The sequence below is a fragment of the Phalacrocorax aristotelis genome, chromosome 1 (genome assembly GCF_949628215.1).
Source record: "Phalacrocorax aristotelis chromosome 1, bGulAri2.1, whole genome shotgun sequence".
Lineage (NCBI taxonomy): Eukaryota > Metazoa > Chordata > Aves > Suliformes > Phalacrocoracidae > Phalacrocorax > Phalacrocorax aristotelis.
The window spans coordinates 7,950,490-7,974,332 of record NC_134276.1 but is presented as its reverse complement, the minus strand read 5'-3'; the positions used below and the strand labels follow the sequence as shown (position 1 = coordinate 7,974,332).

Here is a 23,843-nt window from a genome sequence, read left to right as displayed (position 1 = left end):
CTTTTATCAGAACTGGTATGTTTATTTGGAAGCCATGCTTGCAGCTCTGCTGATTAGTGATGGTGCTGATTGATTTGAAGTATTGCAGGGTGGAGACACCTCAGGTTTGCTTGGGTGATATGCTTAGATTGATTTCTACTAGCAGGCTTTTTATGCCAGTTTGGGAAAGCTGAACAGCATGGAGCAGAATAGCCGTTTGCTTGCGCTTCCTGAAAATTGGGACCCCTGAATCTGCGCTAAACTCTCAAATCAATAAAGATTTTATTCCTTCAAAATTATTTCCAGGCAAAATTATTCTTTAATAACAGCAGAAATGCTCAGCTGGAGGGAAAAGGTCTGCTGTCCTGCATCAACCTAGAGGACTAGGATGCAGCCCCAAAAGCTGCCCTGATTCACTGTGCAAAGGTTTTTTTTCGTTAGACCAACATTATCTACCACACACTTAAGTGTTCCTTTCGGGAACTGCAATATTCTGCAAGTTTAACTCTGTAAAAATCTCAGCCAGCCACTGTGATGTGCACCTGCAGAGGGACTTTCACTCTGCCTATATTACTCTCTTAACCTGGGACAGCACAAGACACCCCTGTGACGTTCTCTGCTGTCCTTTCGCTACCAAGGCAGCTTCGCAACCAGCCTGCGTTAGACGCTCACTTTCCAAACACCAAACAGGAGTGGGATAAAGCTTGGACTTCATCAGCTAAGGATAATAGAGTAAGTAAGCTGAAAGGCCACGTCCTAAAGAGCTACATCTAAAGTAAAAGCAGTTTTCATGTAAAGCCATAAATAATACAAAAAAGCAGAAGAATTATTCACTGCAAACTGTATGGTGAGAGCGAGTTAGTTAGGAAGTGAGAGAAAGGCAATAAATGAGTGATATTACCTGAAAAATAAAATGTCAATATAATAATAATTTAAAAGCAACAGCAGCAGAACGCTGCCTCTAGGCAGCTATGACTTGTATGAAATTTCACATAATAGGTAACTCAAGGTCTCAGTGATCTTGGCAAAGTTAAAGGGATAACTTTCAAGAAGAGATGAACATGAATAATTCTTTTTCCTGTACTCACATAGGTAGCTTTTGAACTCTCAAATAAATGTTATTTGACTTTTGAACTGTTCTTCATTTTTCATATGGAATATACATCATTCCCACTACTGAGGAAACTTTTTTTGCAGTTGATTTTTAATTAATTTCTATCACTTTCAGAATACTTTCTAGTATTGTGCTAATGCTTTCTCTCTAGTATCTGTATTTTCTACTGTCATGCTCTCCCTGAACAAATTCCTTGCAAGTTTTCAGTGCAGAGAGTTTAAGTCACTTCAGGCTTGCAATTCAATATGTTGGAGAATAAAATTTCTTCTACTCCTTTGGGAAGAAAATGGCTCAGTGTGTAGAGTGACTCTTATTAAATTTAAAAAAATATATAAAACAATCTCCAATTTTCTTCTTCTGCTTGAGTATTCTTCAAATCTTCAAAGTATTTTGAAAATGCTAAAATACCACAGTGAGCTTTCATAACAGAATACTTTGTTTTTTAGAATTTCTCACACAGCAGGAAAACTCTCATAATCTTCCCTGGACCTGAAGACTCATTGAAACAAATTGTGAACCCCTCATCTAAAGAAATGCCCAAATTACTAAAACCAGTGAATACACAGACCTTCAAAAATAAGTATACAAATTAATAAAAGCCTAATAGTAATTACTATATTTTATTACATAGCAATAAAAATAGCCTCTGCTTTGGAAAGTGTGAATCTTCAAAGGTAAATCCAAACTATGTATTTTTTTTTCTATCTGAAATATGCATGGAAGGGGACATCCTTCATCGAGTTAATGCCCTCAGAGGAGTTTAAATGGCATCACAGTGATAAATCTAAGGAAATACACTATTCCAATTTAACTGAGCTAGCATCCATGCAATATTTTTCAGACACTTAGATTTAAAAGCAAGATTCTAGGATAACAATATGAAAATATTAATTTCTTTGACAGGGACCCAGAGGGAGCTAAGTGTACAGTATTATTTCAGCTTCTTTTCCTAATCAAAGTGTAGCTATAAACTGTAGCAGTTAAAATATTTTCCCTAGTCACTTATAGCCTCTTCCCTTCCTTTGCCTCCCCTTGTGTGGCTTTGCAGCTTTTCTCTTGTGACTGTCGGGATGAGAACTGCTGCCACTCCACAGCTGGGAAAGGATGCACCCTCTGCACAGCTGTAGCAATGATGAAATATAGGGCAAGTCTGCCTTATAAACAGAGGCTCAGTGGAAAGCCCTGGGCTTTTTAGCGCTTGCCCTCGATAACTCCAATTCTTCTGGCAGTGGACCCGAACCAGTCCAGATCATCCCTATCTGGAGAGGACAACATAAAACAGACTAGTCCTCCTAATCCTATCACTGGTTTCAGGGAAAAAAGCGGGCAGCTCACCATTTCTACCTCACTGCACTCCCAACCTGTAGCAATGCAACTGTTAACACCAATAACAATAAATAAAAATATTTTCTTCGCATCTCTAAGAGGGATATAATATGAACCAGCGTTCTTTCACTCCTCTAGCCACTAGTGCTCAGTAAGACAGCTATGTGGGTTTACTGGGTTTCCAGTCCCAGACACTGTGGAGGATGACAGCTAACAACACCGGGCAGGAGCTTCTGCTCCTCAAAAGGTACAGACCTCACTCTCGGGGCTTCTCTGCCTTTCCACGCATACTCCAGACCGGCACGTTTTGTACCTCTACCAAGAACAGGTGGAACCGGCCCCCACAAGACATGCACAGCTCTATAACAGGCATAGTTTCAGCATAATGGCTCTCTGACAGAATAAGAACAAAGAACAAAGTTTTCCAGTGATTAGTTATATTTTGGGTGCCAAATTAGGGCTGCTCTGAGGTGACAGAAAGTCACATGCTTTGGGTGAGTAACGTTATTAAAAAAAAATCAGGCTGTTCCAAGGAATCTTAATTTAGGTCATTGAACTAAAGCAACCAAACAGTGCAGTTGCTTTGGAAAATGTTGACCTGGTATTTCAGTGTCACATTAACAGGACTGCACACCAGGCTCCTTCAGCTCCTTTCAGCAGCTCACTCTTGCACAACCTAAGGTCGAAGCAAGATCTGGTAAGGCAGAAGAAATGGAAGTTAGAACACAGGCCTTGCTTGAGCCATTGCATCCAGAGGCCAGAGAGCCTGCCCTTTCCAATGCCTACAAACCTCTCTGAAGGTAAACAACAGCCACTGAGACAACCGCCTGTCAGTAGCATAATCTTTTTAACTCTAAACTGAGACGTGTGATTGCAACTAGAAAGAATAAGAGAATTCCCTGCACAGTGATCGCCTGCACGGCACCTGTATTTCCAAGGATCTTGCTGAATTTCTTTTTTAATTTTACAGGACTTTGTGTTATACATACAGAGAGAATTACACTGCAAAGACTCTATATGGATACCTGAGAGATAAGTTTTTCAAATTGCCTGCGCATCAATAAAAATGACAGGATTCACGTTTTCTGTTGGCTAATAACTCAGCTCCATACATAGACACTTCTGCCTTTTCTTGTACGTGGACTGTGCTGGCCTCTTCCAGGAAAAAAATCCTGTGGGTGAGATTTATTGCAGTAAACACCCCTGGGTCACTATTCTACCATAAACCTGTGTTTGGAGGAGCTTGGCAGGTACATGTTGGAAGATGTCGGACCACTCCACTGGAGCCATTGATGGTTGGATATTTGTCCACTCTGGGTTCTCAAAAGGCCTGTGCCTACAGCATAAGCTTTCACAATTTGAAAATACCTTTTGCTAGTGGCCATTTCTTGACTATTCCCTTCCACTCTGTTATTTCTGAACCACATAAAGAAGGACTTTCCTGGCACTGCATTTTCGCACAAGCTCATTCCTGAGAGGTCATAGTGTGCCGATGCATAAGCAACTGGTATCTAACACCTTAGAAAAAGACAGACAGCAGATACGCTACTAATAGTGAAAACCTTATTTCCCAGATATACAAGCAAACAGTGATCTTGGTGGATAAAAAGCTGGACATGAGCTGGCAATGTGGGCTCACAGCCGAGACAACTAACCATATCCTGGGCTGCATCCCCAGCAGCGCGGGCAGCAGGGCGAGGGAGGGGATTCTGCCCCTCTGCTCTGATCTGGTGAGACCCCCCTGTGGCCGCGTCCAGCTCTGGGGTCCTCCGCGCAGGAAGGACATGGACCTGTTGGAGCGGGGCCAGAGGAGGCCACAAAAATTATCTGAGGGATGGAGCACCTCTGCTGTGAGGCCAGGCTGGGAGAGTTGGGGCTGTTCAGCCTGGGGAAGAGAAGGCTGTGGGGAAGCCTTATTGTGGCCTTTCAGTACTTAAAGAAGCTTATGAGAAAGATGGGGACAGACTTTTTAGTAGGGCCTGTAGCGATAGGACAGGGGATATTGCTTTTAAACTAAAAGAAGGTAGATTCAGACTAGAGAGAAGGAAGACATTTTTCCTACAAGGGTGGTGAAACGCTGGCCCAGGTTGCCCAGAAGTGGCAGATGCCCCATCCCTGGAAACATGCCAGGTCAGGCTGGCCGGGGCTCTGAGCAACCTGATCTAGCTGAGGGTGTCCCTGCTCACTGCAGGGGGTTGGACTAGATGGCCTTTGAAGGTCCCTTCCAACCTAAACCATTCCATGATTCTATGATTCTGTGATCTCTGCTAGAACAAGATAGATAGATATATATATAAAAAAAAGACATTGAGTCAAATTAAAATCCTGCGTCACTGAATACAATCCAATTCCCACTGCTCTTCAGCATTCAGTGGAATGCACCTCTTTATATTTTTGCAAACTTCTGCATTTCACAAAGGAAATCAGTGGTGAAAACACCATAATTAGTAGTATGGTAGTAATTGCCTCTTAGGTTTACAAGGTACAAAAGTAAATAAAAGCCCAGACCTGAAATAAATTCCTTACTCTACCAAAATGTACAAGGATTGATTTTTGCACTGTTTCCTTCAAGATTTTTAAAATTTTACCCTTTAAGTTTACTTATGATTACAGTTTTAGCCTTTCTAGTTGAGATTTGAAGAGACTCTTGAATCTTGTGGAAGTGTGGAAATCCAATCTTCTAGGAACAATAATCTTGAACTAGACAAATGAAATCTTCCCATTGCACTTGATGTCACTGAAATATCAAGTCAAAGGAAAGAAAAGAGTAGGTTTTCAGTCTCTCCAGTGAAGTGAGCATGTGGTGGATACTGAACAAAGTTCATGAGAACTATCACAGCTCACTCCCAGGTGGTATGTTGTTAATGAGAAATTACTCTTTTGGAATATCTTTAACCTGATTTTCTAAGGAAATAATTATGCTTTGTGAGGATCCATGCCTGCCTCTCCTTCAACACTAGTAAGCCCAATAACCAATTGCAACCAAATCTGAAAAAGTGAGGAGGAAATAAAACAGTAAGTTCCTAAAAACTTTATAAAATACTGTGGTTCATTAAAAACAGAGGCATTCTGCAGTGTAGCCTGAATTGTTATCATAGGCTACAGAACCCACAGCAGTAAAACCAAAAAAGAAATAGAGACACTTCATGCATGCCTCAACATTGGGAAAATTCTCAGTCAGAGCTCGACCCGTTCAGATGCCAAGGTCAGCCAATCTCATGACAGAAATGCACTGGGAACTAGATGCCTTTAGTTCAAGTGTTGATAAAATTTAATTGTTTTAAACAGTCTATTCCACAAAAAGTAATATAATTTTACTTTTATACAGGTACAGAATGAAAATATGTACTGAAGCATCAAAAGATTCTGTGAAAACAGCTTTACGAATCATAACTGCCCTCTTTTTCTCTAACACCTAAAGAATAGGCAAGATTAGATGAGCAAAAAAGTACTGATATCTGAACTCGGGTGTTGAGCTCAGCATGCATCCAACATGAATCATCAAGCGACCCACGGTCTGTCTTTACTCTTTTTCAAGGTAACTCTTGATATTGGCTGATATTCCATCAACTTCTATTAAAACCCTTTAACATATGAAACATATTAAAGCATATGTCTCCAAGCACAGTGCTTTACCAAGGATTTAATCAATTAAAACTTTCCTCTGACTTAGAGAAGTCAGGCTAGGCTTTGTCACAGAGTCTATTCAGTTATCTCTTAAACTGACCACTGATCTACAAGCGCAAAACTGTCTCTTGATTGCACTGGATACATTTTTCAAGTCCTGCAGTAATGGAGGGCTAACATCACTGCGATAATATGAGTCATTTGATGTAGAGTTTCCTTTTTATGGTGTCTTTAATATTCAAGCTAGAGCAAGGTAATGGCTTATTTTAAGGAATTTTCTCTAAGTATGCATTTGGGCATTGTAGTTTATTGCAAATCACCAAGTTTCAGTCTACACTTGCATCTGCATTTTATGCCTGTAAGTTAGCAGAGAAACTCATGCATTCGCTGAAGAAGTTGAAGAAAATAAAACTGTCTTGGGTTTTTTTTGTTTGGTGGTTGTTTTTTTTTTAAGATAAGAGAATTTGTTTGATTCCTCCTAACTGTGTAATTTTGTTACACAAGTAGGCTTTTATGAGAGCTCTAAATGAGGATCACTTATTTAACAGTGATCCTTTTGGGCTCAGGGATTGGTGATGGTACCTGATAAGTGGCTGGCATAATTGAGGAAGAGTAAAAGGATAAGAGCACGCCACTAAGGAGAGGGCTGGCAGAGGCATACTTTCAACTTCCTTAACTCCTGGAACAGCACTGATCACAGCTTTAAAGTGGATCTGCCACAAATTCATCATCTTTGTGAGCTCTCACTGAAGCCTTTTAAACTCAAAACCCGAAGGCTTATTAAACAGTAAACTAGGACCCAACATTTTAAATAGAAACAACTGAACATTGTGTCAAAGAGCAAAAATAAGAAAAGCTTTCTACACAAGCTTCCTATATCCTTGACGTCACTTCTTGATGAAATAATTCCTTGGTGATTCACAGTTTTTGGTGACACCAAGTCACTCCTTGCATCATTTCTCAGTGATGCTCAGCAAGCTCTGCACTGTCCATTCCTCCCGCTGCCCCAGTCCCTTAGCAGGGTTTCCTTTTGACATTTTTGAGACCCTGCTGATCTGCTCCCCAGCTCCACATGGGATGCATTCTGCCAACATGCACACAGCGATCCTATGTCACCCCAAAGGATGGAGCCTTCTCTTCATCCTGGGGCAAGGACCATACCTAAGCCAGTAACTCTCTCCAAGAATACATCTACTAAAGAGTGTTCAGAGAAGGGCCATGAGGTTGGTGAAGGGTTTAGAGGAGAAAGCGTATGAGGAGAGGCTAAAGTCCTTTTTTCTGTTCAGCCTGGAGCAGAGGAGGCTGAGGGCAGCCCTCATGGCGCTCTGCAGCTCCCTCCCGAGGGGAGGAGGAGGGGCAGGCGCTGATCTCTTCTCTCTGGTGACCGATGACAGGACCCAAGGGAATGGCAGGGAGATGTGCCAGGGGAGGGTTAGGCTGGGTATTAGGAGAAAGTTCTTCCCCCAGAGGGTGGTGGAGCCCTGGAACAGGCTCCCCAGGGAGGCATCACGGCACCAGCCTGGCGATATTCAAGAAGCACTTGGACACGGCCCTCAGAGACAGGGTGTGAATTTGGGGTGTCCTGTGCAGGGACAGGAGCTGGACTCGATGATCCTTGTGGGTCCCTTCCAGCTCAGGACTTTCTATGATTCTATGATCCCACAAATTCATGCAACCTGTGGATGAAGGTGACCTCCTGCAACTAAATTAATGGTGTCTTTGCCAAGTCTACAAACTGGGAGATGCTCTGAAGTAATCAAACCTTTACCACGTTCCCTTTCATTCTGCTATTAAAGAAAAAAAAGAAAAGAGTGCAAAAGTCCTAATACACCTTCAACCAATTTATCTTTTACATTGTAAAATCCTTTAAATTATATTGACTATTTCAAAATGTGGATAAATGTCATGAAGAAAATATTTGATGGTTTTGGGGATGCAGAATTCTGTAACCTGGATAACTGGACTTATAATGCAAAGTTTATTACCAACTGTTTGATATGGGCAAACAACATTTTTATCTCTCAATAGCAGCAACCTTAATACATTTTGCAGCTTTGCCATTAAATACAGAGAGATTATTTTCCATCTAATTTCTAAAAGCAGTTTTGTGGAAGAAAATGGGTAATCAACATGGAGAATGTCTGTCTTCTGAAAATGCTTTTAGTCTAACATAAATGACAGCTATTTAAAGGCAATCACTTCTGTTCTATATCTCACACAAAAAACAGCAGACACAGTACCCTGCCTTTGAGACAAAACACTGATACATGTGACAGAACATTTCAAGCAGTAATAATCAGAAGCCACAGATTCAGCAGCATCCAGAAAACAACTGAAATATCCTCCATTAAAATCTGTAGCATTTTTTGCTGTTGGTGATCAGTCTTTAACTGATATTGTGTGGCATTATATTATTAATAACTAATTATCTGCATCAGACAGGTACAGGAGATGCAAATCTCATTTGCTCTGCAGCGTGTACACTGATAACTTACACATCTATTAAAAATAAAGTGGTTTTCAAAATATCACCCAGGAGGCATGTGTTCTGTTCAGTGACCTTTGGAAACTCTAGTCCAATGAATAACTAGTGATGTGTAAAATAATTGAGAGACAGTAGATAAAAAATGCCTATAACCTTATATGTTATCTGTTATGAGGATGGCTATGGTAAAAAGATACATTGTTCTTTCATAGTTTGTCTGAAAGAGCAAATCAATGAGAACATAAACTTGTACCCCTTTAAGTCGAATAGTATGAAATTCATTATCCTGGACAATTAAAAATATAACATGCAGAAAAAGTGCAATGAATTGTATAATCTAAGTATCTAATTTAATGGTAGTTTGCTACCTTACAGGCATTTGTTCATATGGCATCAGTCGCATCTTGGTAAATACGGCCTTGCATTCAAACATTTTATGTAGAAAGAAGCCTAACTGTGTTTTCTTCAAGAACATAAAACTTCATATTACCAGAATGTTGGCAGAATATTGAAGGAATTCAGCAGAGATAATCCTGCATCCATTATCACTCTTTTAAGGACATCCTACATGACAAAACTTAGACTTTCTTTCTCACAAAATATGAGGCCCATCTGGTCTTGATCTTATGGCAAAGAAAGTCCACAGCCTAAAGAAAATATTTATGTAACCAAAAGGCAAGCAAAACCCACCAAATCCAGGAAGATATGATGCAGCACAAAACTTAAAACTCTTTTTTTGTGCTACTTTTAAACCATACTGCCAACAAAGCCTTCACTGCCAGCCCTGTTTCATAGCTCATGCAATTCAGGCTTGCATAAACATATCCTTTACATATAGATATGGTCTACAGCTTTTGTACAGTCACTTGAACATTTAAAACATTTTTGCAATTTTTGTTTTATAGTGTAAGACTCCATGTCTTCTCTTGCCATGCACACGATGTTTTTAGAAAAGCATTCTGCATACTGGTCTGCAAGTAGTTACACCTGAAACTTCTTCAAAACATCCCATGGTTTATCCTGCTGTGTCACTCATATTTTCATAGTTTAGAATAAAGAGTGGACATCTTCAATCAAAATATAAAGAAACCATTTTTAATTTCATAAGTAATTGCATTATTTTTATTACAGATTATATTTTTTTCCTAGAAGAATGAATTATACTTACCCTCTCCAAAGTAATTTCTTCAAATTCATATTCAATTTCTGTTCCATTGACCTAAAGAAAATAAAATCAGAAAATTACTTAAATGCATTTGGAAGGCAATTTGGTAGGGATACTGTACAGATTTTCTAGTATGATCAGTTTACTGAAGAACATTTTTCAACCTATAGGTGAAGCTATCTAAATTATAACCTACTTAGCTCCTTTTTGTCTTGAATGACATGTAATCAAGCCTATAAACTTGAAAACAGTAAAAGTTTAGCATGTAAAACACTGAAATAATGGATAACTAAGTCACATAATATGACTTATATTTGATATAGTGTGATTGTGGACTTTGTGCAAAGGTTTACATAGTTTCCAAGGTAATAGTTTAATGTCAAAAATAGAAGACTTGTTTCCAAAAATTATTCTCACAAGTGGAAGAAAGATTAATTATTCATTGCCTTATGAGCTCCATTTCACTTTGCAATACAAAAGCAGACAGGAAATTCATAGTACTTACACAAAAATCACTCACTGATACATATACTGAAATACATCTTGCGTACTATATTAACCTAGGGCAAGAACATGACAGAGGACCTTTGCAATGGACAGCTGAATGGCAAAAAGGCACAGAATGTTAATGCAATTCTTACGCTGAGTTTCAGTGTCAAAATAAATTAAGCTACAAAATGTAGAGCACCAAAATGGATTGCACTGGACAAGAAATCTATCAGCTGAAGACATGACACTGATTTAAGCAGTATTCTGAAACCTTGTTCCAGTCTGACATGGATTTTTTCTGTCCCTCTAGGCAACTCACTTAACATCCCTTCCTTCGTTTCCTTGTTTCTTAAATGGGTAGAGTGCCGCATCTGAGAGAGCTACAAAAGCTGACTATATTGTAAGTAAACTGCAGACAAATGAAAATACTTCTGTTATTAAAATCCAGAAGAATTTCAAAGTGTCCCTTAGCTACAGCTAGTCATCAATTTTTAAATTTGGCCAGAAGATATTGATTAATCAAAAATAAGAGCTATTGCCCATGAATGATGCCATTTTAGATTTTTTTGATAATAGGATACTTCCTGGAAAATAATTTTGCTTTAGTGCTTTACTTAATTTATACTTGTTGAAAAAAAATAATATTTAGTAAAAGAAAAACTGAAGTGAAGCAGTAGGATTGACCTAATCTTGGAGGAACAAAGTTGTTATTTCTCAGAACAAGAACATTTATTACTCCTCCCCACCCCCAGCTGCTAATTTCCTATATTAGCTTTCTAACTGCAATCAGAAAACGCTGTACCCAAATCATTATTTATCTAGTCAAGCACCTTTCAAATGTAATTAGATACTTCTCTTCTGAATATTATAACTAGGGACATGTATCTACCAAAAAAAAAAAAAAAAAAAAAGCTTCCTATAAAAGCCACCAACTACTTAATTTGTCTGCAATGCAAGATCTGATAAACCACGAAATCGGTTATAGAAATACAACCCCCAGAATCTTTGTTCAACAAGAAAGAGGGAAAGGGAGAAAACTCCATATAACACACACTTAGCAATGAAACAAAAACACAGCATCAATGAATAAAATATTTAATGCACACATAATATTCGTATTTCTTACATTATTACAATCTGGTAATCACATTACACTACACTAAAACCAGATAGGAACAAAAATTTTACTATAGGATATTTTCATGTTCTATGTTATCACGTTAATGCTTTCTGCATAGACTCCTTTATTAACATAAGCAACTTAAAATGTATGAACAGCTTTATAGCTATTCCATTTTTTATCCTTTCTTGTCTAATGATAATGAAATCGAAGCTATCTATGTCTCTGTTTTCATGAACTTCTCTTTTATCCTAGGTTGGTGGATAGCTCTGATCTATGTCATCAGTTCCTCAGTCTTGCTCTGTAAAGCTGTCTTTGCTTCACTGCTTGTAATCACTCTTCTTTTGCATTAAAAACTCATTAGTGCAGCAAAACGGGAAAAAGAGGGACATGAGAAGTGAGCAACCTCTGTATAAAGTTGAAATGAGAAAACACAAGCTGGATACTCAGTTTGTATTTGCACACAAACAATATCTTGATTATGATCATCTGAGGGGTTATTTTTATCATCACAGTCACATTTCCAAAAAGGTCTTCAGTTCAAATCGCCATTAATTGCAGCAGAGATCCATCATGAGGTTCCATAGCAGCAGGGACGATATGAATTAAAAAGATGATCTTGATCCAATTCCTTTTGCTATTTAAGCATATATATCTACTTATGCACTTCACTCCCCTGTTTTTCTTGCTGGTTGCTCAGAAGACCAATGCGGTTATTTCATAAAGGATCTAATAAGACATTGCACCTACCTGAGGCAGGTGGAATGATGATGTATGCAGTACCATTCATTGCTAGCACCATTTTATTTCATATTTAGACTCTCTGGCTGCACCTACACTGCTAAATGAGAGCCAATTTTCAGCCAAGTCTCAGTGCTTAAGGCTGTTTCTGTCTGGAGCCTGCTGGAGACAAATAGCCAAGGAGTGAGCCAACAGTTAAGCAGGAGGAGAATCATGGCTCCAGTGCTGCGACTGGCTTGTCGGTCCTCTCATTTAGCAGCATACGGACATACCCTCTGTTTTTCTCCATTTTAACTTGACAGTCTCTGGCCTGACGAAGCACCTAAACAAGCTGTCTGCACCTGCAACATCCATTTCTTGCAAGTAGCAGGAACCTGATCCTATATCTCTCTTTACGTGAGTTTTATGATTTCAGATTTTATATCAGATTGCAGCAAGAATGCACAGCAAAATTTACTATGGCCTGTATGATTTTAAATAGCTATGAAAAACTCCAAACCTTTTCATACGGTTTTCTCTTCTCCTCCACAGCCAAAGAAATCTTCAACATTTCCAAGTCAATTTGGGAATATTATTTTGCATCATTGAGGTGTGCCAGGTTGACAAAAGATATCTTAAATCTCAACTAAATTTTTTATATTTATAATGCTGAATTGTGAGATAGTCATCTAGCTCTCTTTATACTCAGTGAAAAGAAATAGGCACTTCTAGGTCTTAATTCATTTCATCCTACACTGGAAATATCAGATAGATTAGATGAATTGTACCCCTGAGGGATCTTTTCACTGACTACAAACAGTCTATAAAACGTGTAAAGTTTGGTGAGCACTTACCTTAAATCTGTTTTCTTTGCATTGCTCCTACCTCTAGACGGGTAACAAAGTTCTGCTTAAGGGATGCTGTATATCTTTCATAATTATACACAAGTGAAAGGCCAGATCTCTGGCTCAGCTGCTTTTCTGATTGCTTTTTTGGGCTTGTCTGCACCTGTAACTGGCAGCACATGCACAGCATGATATCCAGCACCTGCTCCCACAAGCCCAACCGGTTAGGATGTCCACAAGGAACAATTCAGTCTCTCCCCCTCTCCAAAAGCTCAAAGCCAAGATACATTGCTGTTGGCTTCCCTCTCTGATTCGGGACACTGATGTCCACTCTTTGGAGGAGTGCCTAACACCACCTGTGACAGCAACAGGCCCAGAGGACTCCAGTAGCAGAGGATGAGAAGTGCACAAGATGAAGTCCATGGGGGGACATGATCAACCACGTCCCTTCTTCAGGCACAGAGTCTGGAATCCAAATGTGTCTCGTTCAGGAACATGCTTTACTTCCAGCAGAACAAAAAAGATACTCTTGACCAGGACAAAATACGTAACTGCTACATGAAGAATGGGTCCGCATGAAACCCTTACAGAAATCTGAGGGCCTTTGATGCCCTGTTGTTCAGGAACAGCACCACATACACTTCTGATTCAAGAAGACTTCTCAGTCTTTTGACCATGCATATGTTCATGAAACAGAGTGTGATTAATTCACAGCCCCTGTAGAATAAGTTACCTTAACTCAATTCCCAATGTTTAAAGCAACTGCTTTCAAAAGCAATGTAACAATTGCCTTTCATTTACAGCTGTGACTGTTATATTGGAGGAGTCTTCCAAACTTTTGACAAGAAACAATTTTTAAGAAAGAGATTTAATGTATGGTAACTACCTAGATTCCAGGATTCGAGAGAGATTTCCTGGTGAAGCACTAATCACCGCTAGAGTTCGCTTATCTTTCTAAGAAGAAAGCACTTTCTTTCAGGAGAATGAGAAACAAGGAACAGGTAAAAACAGCTTTTTGTGGAAAACCTGAAAAAAACCCAGCACACAGAACACCAAAATGAGGACCTGACAAACTCAGATTTGTTTGTTCCTTTACATGGAGAAGTTTATTCTGACTTTCCAGGAAGTTTCTTTTGTTTAGTGCAGTTTAAGAATGACATAAGCAGTTGAAATAGTCCCTTAATGAAAATCAGTTCTAAAAATTATGATAGATTGCCAAAATCTTTGAGAATAACATTCTGTTGGGTTTTTAATTTCACATGCTGTGTTACTTTGTAAGTCTTTTATAAGTAAGGTTTTAATAATAATAATAATAATAATAATAATAATAATAATAATAATTTATACTCCTTTTATAATTTTATACAATTATTTGATGTGATAGACCTGTTTACACTCAAAAAAATAAATGTTGCCTAATTCTTTTTTGCTATACTTCAACACATCTACCACTGCATTCACCCACTCAAAAAGATAAAGATGTCATCTTAGGAATTTAATAAGAACTGTATTATGATAGTGGCAAAAACATCAAAACACTGACAATTTATACAGCTGTAATATTTCGAGACCACCACACTGATTCTTTCTAATAAAATTCATGTCATTAGAGCTGTTTGTTATGTTAAGTTGTATTTTCAAGAACACTGGTTTGCCTAAAAATTATATCTGTAGACTTTGACTACAAACAAAACTGCTTTTAATTACATTTAGTTGGATATAGTTTTTCATCTGTCTTCAAGAAAGAAGCCTGCTTCTTCTACTTTTGTTATCTTATGCACAGGAAGATAACTACCCCACCACTGACTTTCACTCACTATGCAAATTTTATTCTTTTGGCTGTATAGTTTCACCAGTTGTCTAACCATCTAAATCTCACTGGAATACAGGATTGCCAAATTCTTGTTGTAAAAGTAACCCTAGGACATACTTGTCCTTTAAAACTTTCCGATTGCTGCATAATTAAGACAGTCCATTTTACATTTCAGAAACATCAAGGCCGCTTGGGTAATTTAACAAGTATAGGATTTATATAGCCTTTCATGATTTCTGTTTTATGAGCAAGACCAAAGAGCGATCTTTATTTAGCCTTTTGCCACCTCCAGATTTAGGTTATTTCTTCATTGTCAAAGCTTCCTTATTGTTTTCAAGAAACCTGCTGATGTCCTTTTGATATTTTTTTCCAAGAGCATTAATAGTTTCCTTTCTCACTGAATATAAACATACAGAGAACAATCTCCTGTGTCCTCTGATTTCAAACGGTGATTTTGTGTTTTCAAATTGTCCTAAAGAAGTTACCAGAAAGTTTTTTATTCTACTATTTAAGTGACTGAGTGCATTTTATGGGCTTTTTATACAAGATACCCCACATCTCTTTTCAATCACAGTGCATAACTAATCCCAATTACTTCTTTTCACCCATATTTCCTCTAGAAAACAAGGACAATATGTTAAGCTCTTTGAATGAAAATTTACTATAACCTAAAACTTTCTTGCAATAATATGACTCTCCTGGTGTGAAGAATGAAGAGTGAAAGACCATATTGTTTTGAAAGAAATTTATATTTTATCAGGAATAGTTCTTACAGTATATGTGCAATGGATTTGTGGATCCTTCCACAGATGCCTACAGAGCACTCAACCACCAGTCGTGTACATCCTTTAGGGAAGATATCACCCTCAACACACAATTAGCAGAGCTCCAAGAAGCCAAATCCAGCTGTTGGTCAAAACCTGTATCGCTCTGCAGCAGAGTCATGATCAACTTGTAGCCTGCTCAAAGGGTGGTGTTTTTTTGCTCATTCTTTTCTTCTTGAATGTCTCCTGTATCATTCTCTAGGTCTTAATTTTTAGTCAGACGCCTTCAATGTTTGTGTACCATACTTATCCTTTCTTCTCTTTCTCGCTCCCTCACTGGTACCCTTGGATTTCTTGCTTTAATTCTCTTGGAGAAAATACCCATTTAGCAAGTATCCATTTTCTGTCTTCTCTGGTTGATTCCCAAATCCCTAGTTTTATCTTACTGTACCTAATTTCTCAAATCTTCTTCAGAACAAAATCATGCTTTCTGTATCTCTTGTGTATGACCATCACCTAGCAGTAACTGCAACTTCTCATGTCTCCACCTCAGTCACCACTTCTTCCTCTGTTTTTCATTCTTTTCATGTTTTTTGTTTCTTCCTTCATACTACATCCCAATCTGTTTTTTCTCTCACATACAGATGTACGCACATACATACCAAATTAGACATACTTTCTCTAATCCCACTTCATCCGAAGGATTATTCATTATTAACTTTCCACCTTCTCATCTATTCCAACTAAACTTTTAACATAATCTTCTCCCACAACCCCTATTAAGTCACTCATACACTCCATGTACCTTCATTCCTTTCATTAATATGCTTCACCTGTCTAACCACAGTTTCAAAATCTCGTCCAAATAAGGGATGCGTTCCTGGTTTCTCCTACTTGCTGCTTCCAATCTTCACAATCCTTTCCCCTTTTTCAGCAACAATCTCGATTTTTTTAGCTGTTTTGTCTCCATAGGTCTGACACTTTATAGAGTCCAAAAAACATATATCTTGCTACCCTCCTTCTAGATATTCCGGGTATTTTAATTAGCTTACATGATATGTGATAACACTCTGTCCTTTACAATATGAGCTATCCATTTTCCTTCATCTTTGCCATGGTTTTGGCTGGTGTGGAGTTAATTTTCTTTACAGTAGCTAGTATGGGGCTGTGTTTTGGATTTGTGCTAAAAACAGTGTCGATAATATGGAGCTGTTTTTGTTGTTGCTAATAATAGTGCTAATAATAGTCAAGGACTTTTCCAGCTCCCCATGTTCTGCTGGTGCACAAGAAGCCGGGAGGGGAGGGGGCACAGCCAGGACAGCTGACCCAAACTGGCCAAAGGGATACTCCATACCATATGACGTCATACCCAGTATATTAACTGGGCGGGGGGGGGAGTTGGCTGGGAGAAGCAGCAATCATGGCTCAGGGACTGGCAGCATCAGTTGGCAGGTGGTGAGTGGTTGCACCGCTTGTGTTTTTTTCCTGCTGGGTTTCACCTCTCTTTCTCTCTCTCGTTATTTTCCTTTAAATTTTATCATCATTATTATTATCATCATCCATATCATTATTATAATAATTTTTACTATTACTGTTTTATTTTAATTATTAAACTGTTCTTAACTCAACTCATGAGTTTTCTTACTTTTGCTCTTTTGATCCTCTCCCCCATCCCACTGGGGGGACGTGGGGGGAGTGGCTGAGCGGCTGTGGGGTGCTCAGTTGCTGGCTGGGGCTAAACCACGACAATCTTCTCTGTGGTTTGTCCATGTTCTGAGGTTGGCCATATACATCACAAAATAAAAATGCCTGCATGCTTGCAAGCGTAAGTACTTGATATACCTAATGCAGATCCGTTTCAGAACTCCCAGTTTCATAAGCATAATCCATGAAGCAGATTGAAGCAGAGATCATGATTTCAAATGGGGTTCACAGTAAATGGAAATGAAATTAGATACATGTGTGAATTCTGTTTAGGTGAGCACTTCCAAGTTATATAAAATTAGTATCAAGAAAAGAATGCAAGTTTCAGCTTTTTTACTGACAACCTTCTCTCTTCCACTAAGAGAAATTAATATGGCATCATATTAGCTATCTAACAGGTAGAAATCTAAGTTAAGCAGTTGTCTAGGCTCTTTTTTTTACAGACACTGAAGGGAGGAATAAAGAGGGGGTGATTTATGCCATGTGCCTTAGTCTTCAGATGGAATTGCCTTTTGAGGAACCTCTGTCTGTCCACTGACTATGTAGAGACACTTCAGACTTTTAAGATTTGCATCCTAAAAAACCATTTTCTTAAAATCCCTTATTCTTCTGTATTCTAAATTTATAATATACATCAGTGCAGGAATTTCAATCAGTGCATTTCAGAGAACTGTACAGGGTAATTTCTTTCCACAAAATTACATTCTTTCTTGTGCAGTTCAGATCATTTACTATAGGGCTTCATAAGTTCACAGTCACTCTGCCTTTCATTTTCTCCTGTGCTTCTGCCATTGCTGACACCATAACATATGAGTTATAAACTCTCAGTCTGTCAGGTTCCTATATCTCCAGTCCACTTCAGTTTTAGAAGAAAATCCATCAAACTTTTTGACAGTTTGAACAGTTCATACATTTCTAGAAATGATTTTCCTGTGTAATATTTCATTCTATGCACAAGATACATAAAAATGGAAAATTACTGTTCCTTGATTGATCTTATTTCATCAACAAAAACTATGAAGTACCTGTAACTTGGGACTTTCAAGGTTATTTTAATAATGTTTAATACTGCAATTTGCATAAGTTTATTTAAAAGGTTGGTAACTGTAGTTAGAGTGTTTAAAAGGCAGAAATTAACACACAAACTGTGGGTTGTTTGATTCATTTAAACACTTAAGATAAAATTTTCTCTCAGTTTTAGGGATAAATCAATACTAACTCACAAAACTTAAGGCAAGGAGAGAACAGCAATAATTTACTTCATTCTTTGATACCCAAGACCTGTTTATGTAGCAATCACGTAATGAAATACATATAATGGGCATGTTCCATTTCCTCAAATAAATATACAACCAACCTAGTCTAATCTCTTGCAATTTGTTAAATGACAGCATACTCTGACTCATATTTTTGTGCCTAAAATTGTCTCCTGGTACCTTTGTTTACTTTTGAGAGTTGGTACTCCCTTCCCTGTTTTCTCACCCCATTACCTATGAACAAACCACAATCAATGAATTCTCTTGGGGTCTTTTCTTCTCGTATGTCAACTCTAGCACAAGTACTGAAGGCTAAACTAGTCTCAGTAACATTGGTGCTAGTACTAGTATAACTGAAGTTACATTTATTCATCTGTGGATGTGCTTACACCTGCAGGAGGGAGCAGACCTGAAAATGTAAAGAAAATACTTGCACAAATAACAAAAATGAGTAAGAAGGAATATTCACATAAATAAAGTACATGTAGTTTTACAAAGAAACATTCATGTATTCCACAGGACAAGCTTTTCACACATGAATCACTTACTTTACAAGATTTATAGTGGCAGAAAGGTTCACTATGTCTCTTAAAATCTTGGAAGACTCTTTAGTGTGTGTATGGGCAGGGAGCCACAGTCCTCTGCACTCTACAACTAAAAGCATAGCAGAACAGCTCCCTCATGCCCAATTAATTTTGCTGCAGTAAAAAAAAAGACAATCTGAATGGCTGAGGCAAAAACCAAAGTGGTTTTCTGCTCCTCCGCACAAGCCCAGGGAAAGAAAATTGATGTAACTGTTGTTCTCAGGGATTAACAGTGCACACCTTGAGAAGCAGCTAATACGGCACGACTGATCATCACCAGTCACAGTCTAAGCTTAGCCAAAAATTAGCAAATTGTTCCAAATGCTTCTTAGCTTTCTTGGTAGGAAAAACTGGTTTTGCATTAGTTTGAGAGAAGTTTCAGGTTTTCGTAAAAATTTCTTCAACTTTAAGAAAAGGGGTAAAAATCTCTTTAATCCACCTTCAGTTTCATTTCCAATGCAAAGATGAAATCTTGAATGGTGAACCCGAAAGTTACTTTTGAAATAAGTTCTACGCCTCAGTACTCTAAAAAAAAAAGATTATGCTTTTAAAGTTATCTATTAACTACTGCATACAACAGCAGAGATTCGTTACTGAAGCACGGAGGAAAAGCCAACTGAAAGCTTGAGAAAAATGCTGACATACAATGCTCTTTAAAACAAGCACAAAAAGCTTGCACTGCACAATAAACTCAGATTAAGAAAGCAGTGTTGGAAAAAAAACCTGTGTCAGAAAAAGTACTCTAAGAATATTTTTAAAACACTAAAATGCACAAGTGCAACACAGAAATACTTTGAAAATGTTTAACATTAAGCAATACTTCTTTAAAATATCAAGTATTGCATCATCTCTTTTCAGAGTAGAGCATATTTTACCAATTATATGAAGTACCTTTAGTGTGTTCTCCACAGTTTCCTAATGAAACCTATGATTTCCAGACTCAAACTGTAAACTACATGGCAGCAGAGATTTTGAAAAATATAGCATATTTTCTCAGCAATATGTGATAAAGTGATCATCATAGGTAGATTTGTGTATAGATCCTGCCTATCAAATGCTCTAATATCCACAAGGCCACTAAACGGGCATTCCTGGGCTTTACTACACTGTGCCTGCTCTAACGTGTCTGCTCCACAGATCTATTATTTTTCAGGATTAAATTTTCTTCTGCCTCATCCCATACTTGGAAAATGTTGTGTTCGAACGTGGTAAAAGCTCATCTGCACCGCCAGGAATGAACACAGAGAGTCGGTGGCAGGTGAGGGAGCCAAAATAACACCCTGCCTAGCTGCTCCCAGGCTCATTACAGAAGCCATCAACCCATCAAAGGTGTGCATGAGCACAGAGGCACAAGAGCAGGTGGTGGAACCAGTATAACCCTGTCAGAGACCTGTCCCCTCCCAGGGAAGACTCGACCCCATGGACTAAGGGTGACACCCAATCTCATGGGTCAACTGGAGAGCACCTTAAAGTCTGGGGAGGGTATAGCTGCCTATGGTGGTGGGACACATTGTGGGGTGCAGGGAATGAGCATCTTGTGTCCAGTTTTGGGTCCCCTAGTTCAGGAAGGACAGGGAACTGCTTGAGCAAGTCCAGCAGAGAGCTGCCTAGATAGTCAGGGGGCTGGAGCATCTCCCTTATGAGGAAAGGCTGAGAGACCTGGGTTTGTTCAGCCTGGAAAAGGGAAGACTGAGGGGGGATTTCATCAACACCTATAAATATCTAAAGGGTGGGTGTCAGGATGATGGGACTGGACTCTTTGCAGCAGTGCCCCATGACAGGCCAAGGGTCAACGGGCACAAGCTGGAACACAGAAAGTTCCACCTCAATATGAGAAAAAACTCCTTCCCTGTGCGGGTGCCAGAGCAGCGGCACAGGCTGCCCAGGGAGGCTGTGGGGTCCCTTCCCTGGAGACACTCACACCCCGCCTGGACACGGTCCTGTGCCCCCTGCTCTGGGTGCCCCTGCTCAAGCAGGGGGTTGGACGGGATGATCTCCAGAGGTCCTTTCCAACCCCTGCCATTCTGTGGTCCTCTGATCTTGACATTGTGGCAAGGCATAAATGAGATTTTTAGGGGAGGAACTGAAGGTCTGGACAAAGGAGAAACAAAGGTAGTTTGGAGAAGAACAAGAAGCATGCAAAAACAGAGGGCTAAGGGGATAAAAGGGCCTGTCACATGTAAACAAGGCTGGTCAGTGCCCTTCCTTGTCCATGCCTGTGTCTGCAGAGCATTGTCTGTCATGTCGTCTATTAAAATTTCTCCCTATTTTCTTGGGTGAGGCGTGCTCTATTCTGTGTGTGGGTGTGTGGGTGTGTGGGTGTGTGGGTGTGTGGGTGTGTGGGTGTGTGGACAAACACGCGATGAGGCCACTGACGGTGCTTTTTTGGGTGTGAGTGCTGACTGCGTCTGTTGTTCTGTTCAGCCGTGTGTATGCGTGCCCTCTTCATGTGTGTGCTTACTGGGTGTACATGCTCAGCCGCGCTGCTGGCTGGACACCGCAGAATGGAATTGCTGCAGCCTCCCCTCTGTCAGGCTACCAAATTCAGCACCCCCCTAGCAGCATGTAATAATTCATGCACATGTATTGCAAATACAGTAATTTTTGCTATCACAGACTACAACACAATGCAAGGCTAAACTGGAAAAATTGCTTAACTTTGCAGGCTTGTGTTCGTTGCTATGTACCTCCTATTTTCACTAAAGCAGAAAGATTAAAACTGTGAGAAGGAAAGCTATTCTCATAATCTTTTTGAGTCATTCTTCACTAAGAATTGGCAGGGAAAGAACAATGGCAAGCAAGGTACCTGGAAATAAGAAACTTCGCTCAAAGTGTATAACATGGCAAACTATATACAGTGTTAAAGCTTTAACTTTAGTAAAGCAGGGGAATGCCTACAAAATAAAAGTTAACTACATTTTAGGAACAGCCAGATATCAAAAAGATGTGGAATTCAAGAACTGGGTAGAAAGCCAAGTATAATTTATTTTCTTCCAATACGTCTGCATATAGAGATAAGGTTCTTTGAGACATGTAATTGAAACGGGGGTGCCCAGTCCTGCCCAGCTGGTCTTACTGCTCAGTCTCCTTGAGTCACGAGAATGGCTCCTGGAAATTGGTCCCTACTTTGAAAGAAATATGGACATCTTTCAACAGTGCCAAGATACGTGAAAAAATTGTTCCATAAACTAGAATATATTTGTGTCTTTCTACACAAAAATGAAATGCCTGAAGAACGACAGAAGACCACTTCTCTGACTTATTTTACAAACTTCATAGTAATACAAAATGCCTCTAAAAAGAAATGGAACAGTATTGAAAGCACCAGCTGCAAATTATATTTGTCCTCCCCTGGGGGAATAACAAGAAGTCTTATGGACAGTTGGAGACTTTTACGATTTATAAAGATTATATTAATGTATATATATTAAAATAATATTTATAAAATACGGAGTAAGCACTGTTAAGATAACAGCAATCTGCTTCTACTAAAGAGAAATGATGGTGAAATCAGAGTGATTAGTCCACCTTGTACACTGCATATTATTTGAAAAATTATTATAGCCCAATAATTTCAAGATAAACTCACTGTGCGATGCTGACCTTTCATCACCTTTGCAAAGTCTAAGTCCTGAATTTGGACGTTATGCAAGATTAATTTTGTTGTGATCACACTACTGCCCAAGTAAGCCAGGTAAAGAATGAAACAATCACACTTGCCAAAATCCAGTTAAGTAGAGTTTTCTGCCTAGCTAACACAAAACGTCGCATATTCAGCACAAATAATGTATGACTAAAAACATTCCAAAGTTTTAAACTATTGCCATCTTTATGCAGAACAATTTACAGGCAAAAATCACTCGACAGCTGATTGAAAATGTTCATGTACGGTATAAAAAATAATGCACTTCAGTTGTCACTTGTTTTTATTAATAATCTCCATGAAGTGGAAATTTATCTCATGTAGGCATCTTTACTTTCTATTACCCTCAAACTAAGTCAATCTTCTGCAGAAAATTATGAGCTGGGATTTTTAAAATCAGGAAAACAGATATTATCTGGGGTATATTTGGGTTTGCTACTATATGCAGAAAGCTAGGTCATCTAAACACTGATTAAAAATATAATTTACCATTGAGGCTGATTCACCAGATTACTGCATTAAAAGTGGCATGGGTTTTTATTATGTAAACTGTGGATTAGAAATGACTCACATTCCAACACAGTCAACACTCATAACTTGCAACAGTGAGGGCTTTGCTTCAGAACATTTCCTGAAACTGTGCTGAAGGTGTGTTAGTTTTACAGCATGGATCAGCTAATCCCTGGCTAACAATGGGGGGGAATAAGAGAGAGTTTAAATGGTTAATTTTGTGTTTTCATTAAAGCGGAATAGCGTTCACTAGCTTTATTTATATTGCTGCAGGCAAAGAGTAAGAACACACTGCAGCTATTCTAAAATTTTAAAAAAGCTAACATAAATAATATGAAAAAAACCTCCTATAAACCCTGCAGTGGATAATGTTAAGAGCAATACATACAAAATTATAAGGGAAGGAAATATTTTCTGTCCAATATTATTACTAATGTTGCATTATGTACTGCCAGGATAACAACCTTGCCTTGGCTGAACTTCAAGAGGTAGTATGCAAAGCAAAACATCAACCAATTCTAGACATAAAAAGTAAATATCCTTAAAATTCCAAAAAAGGGTTCTCGTAAAATAGATTTCAGATACACCTCATTTTAAAGGACTGAAATGGCATAGAAATGAAGCCCTTCCATTTCCAATAAGACATGAAACCAATATTTTTCTTTTACGCTTTTCATCAGGATTCATTTTCTCTTCAAT

The 23,843-nt window shown here is 38.7% G+C and overlaps 1 protein-coding gene across 7 annotated transcripts in view; it reads right to left on the bottom strand.

The window, feature by feature from the left end:
* DLG2 (discs large MAGUK scaffold protein 2) overlaps window positions 1-23,843 on the bottom strand; it is a 1,060,076-nt gene that overhangs the window by 385,894 nt on the left and 650,339 nt on the right. For all 7 annotated transcript variants that reach the window (XM_075079151.1, XM_075079412.1, XM_075079695.1 and 4 more), the window contains one exon: window positions 9,700-9,750. In XM_075079151.1, the coding sequence (XP_074935252.1) occupies window positions 9,700-9,750 (51 nt within the window). The remainder of the gene's footprint in view (window positions 1-9,699; window positions 9,751-23,843) is intronic.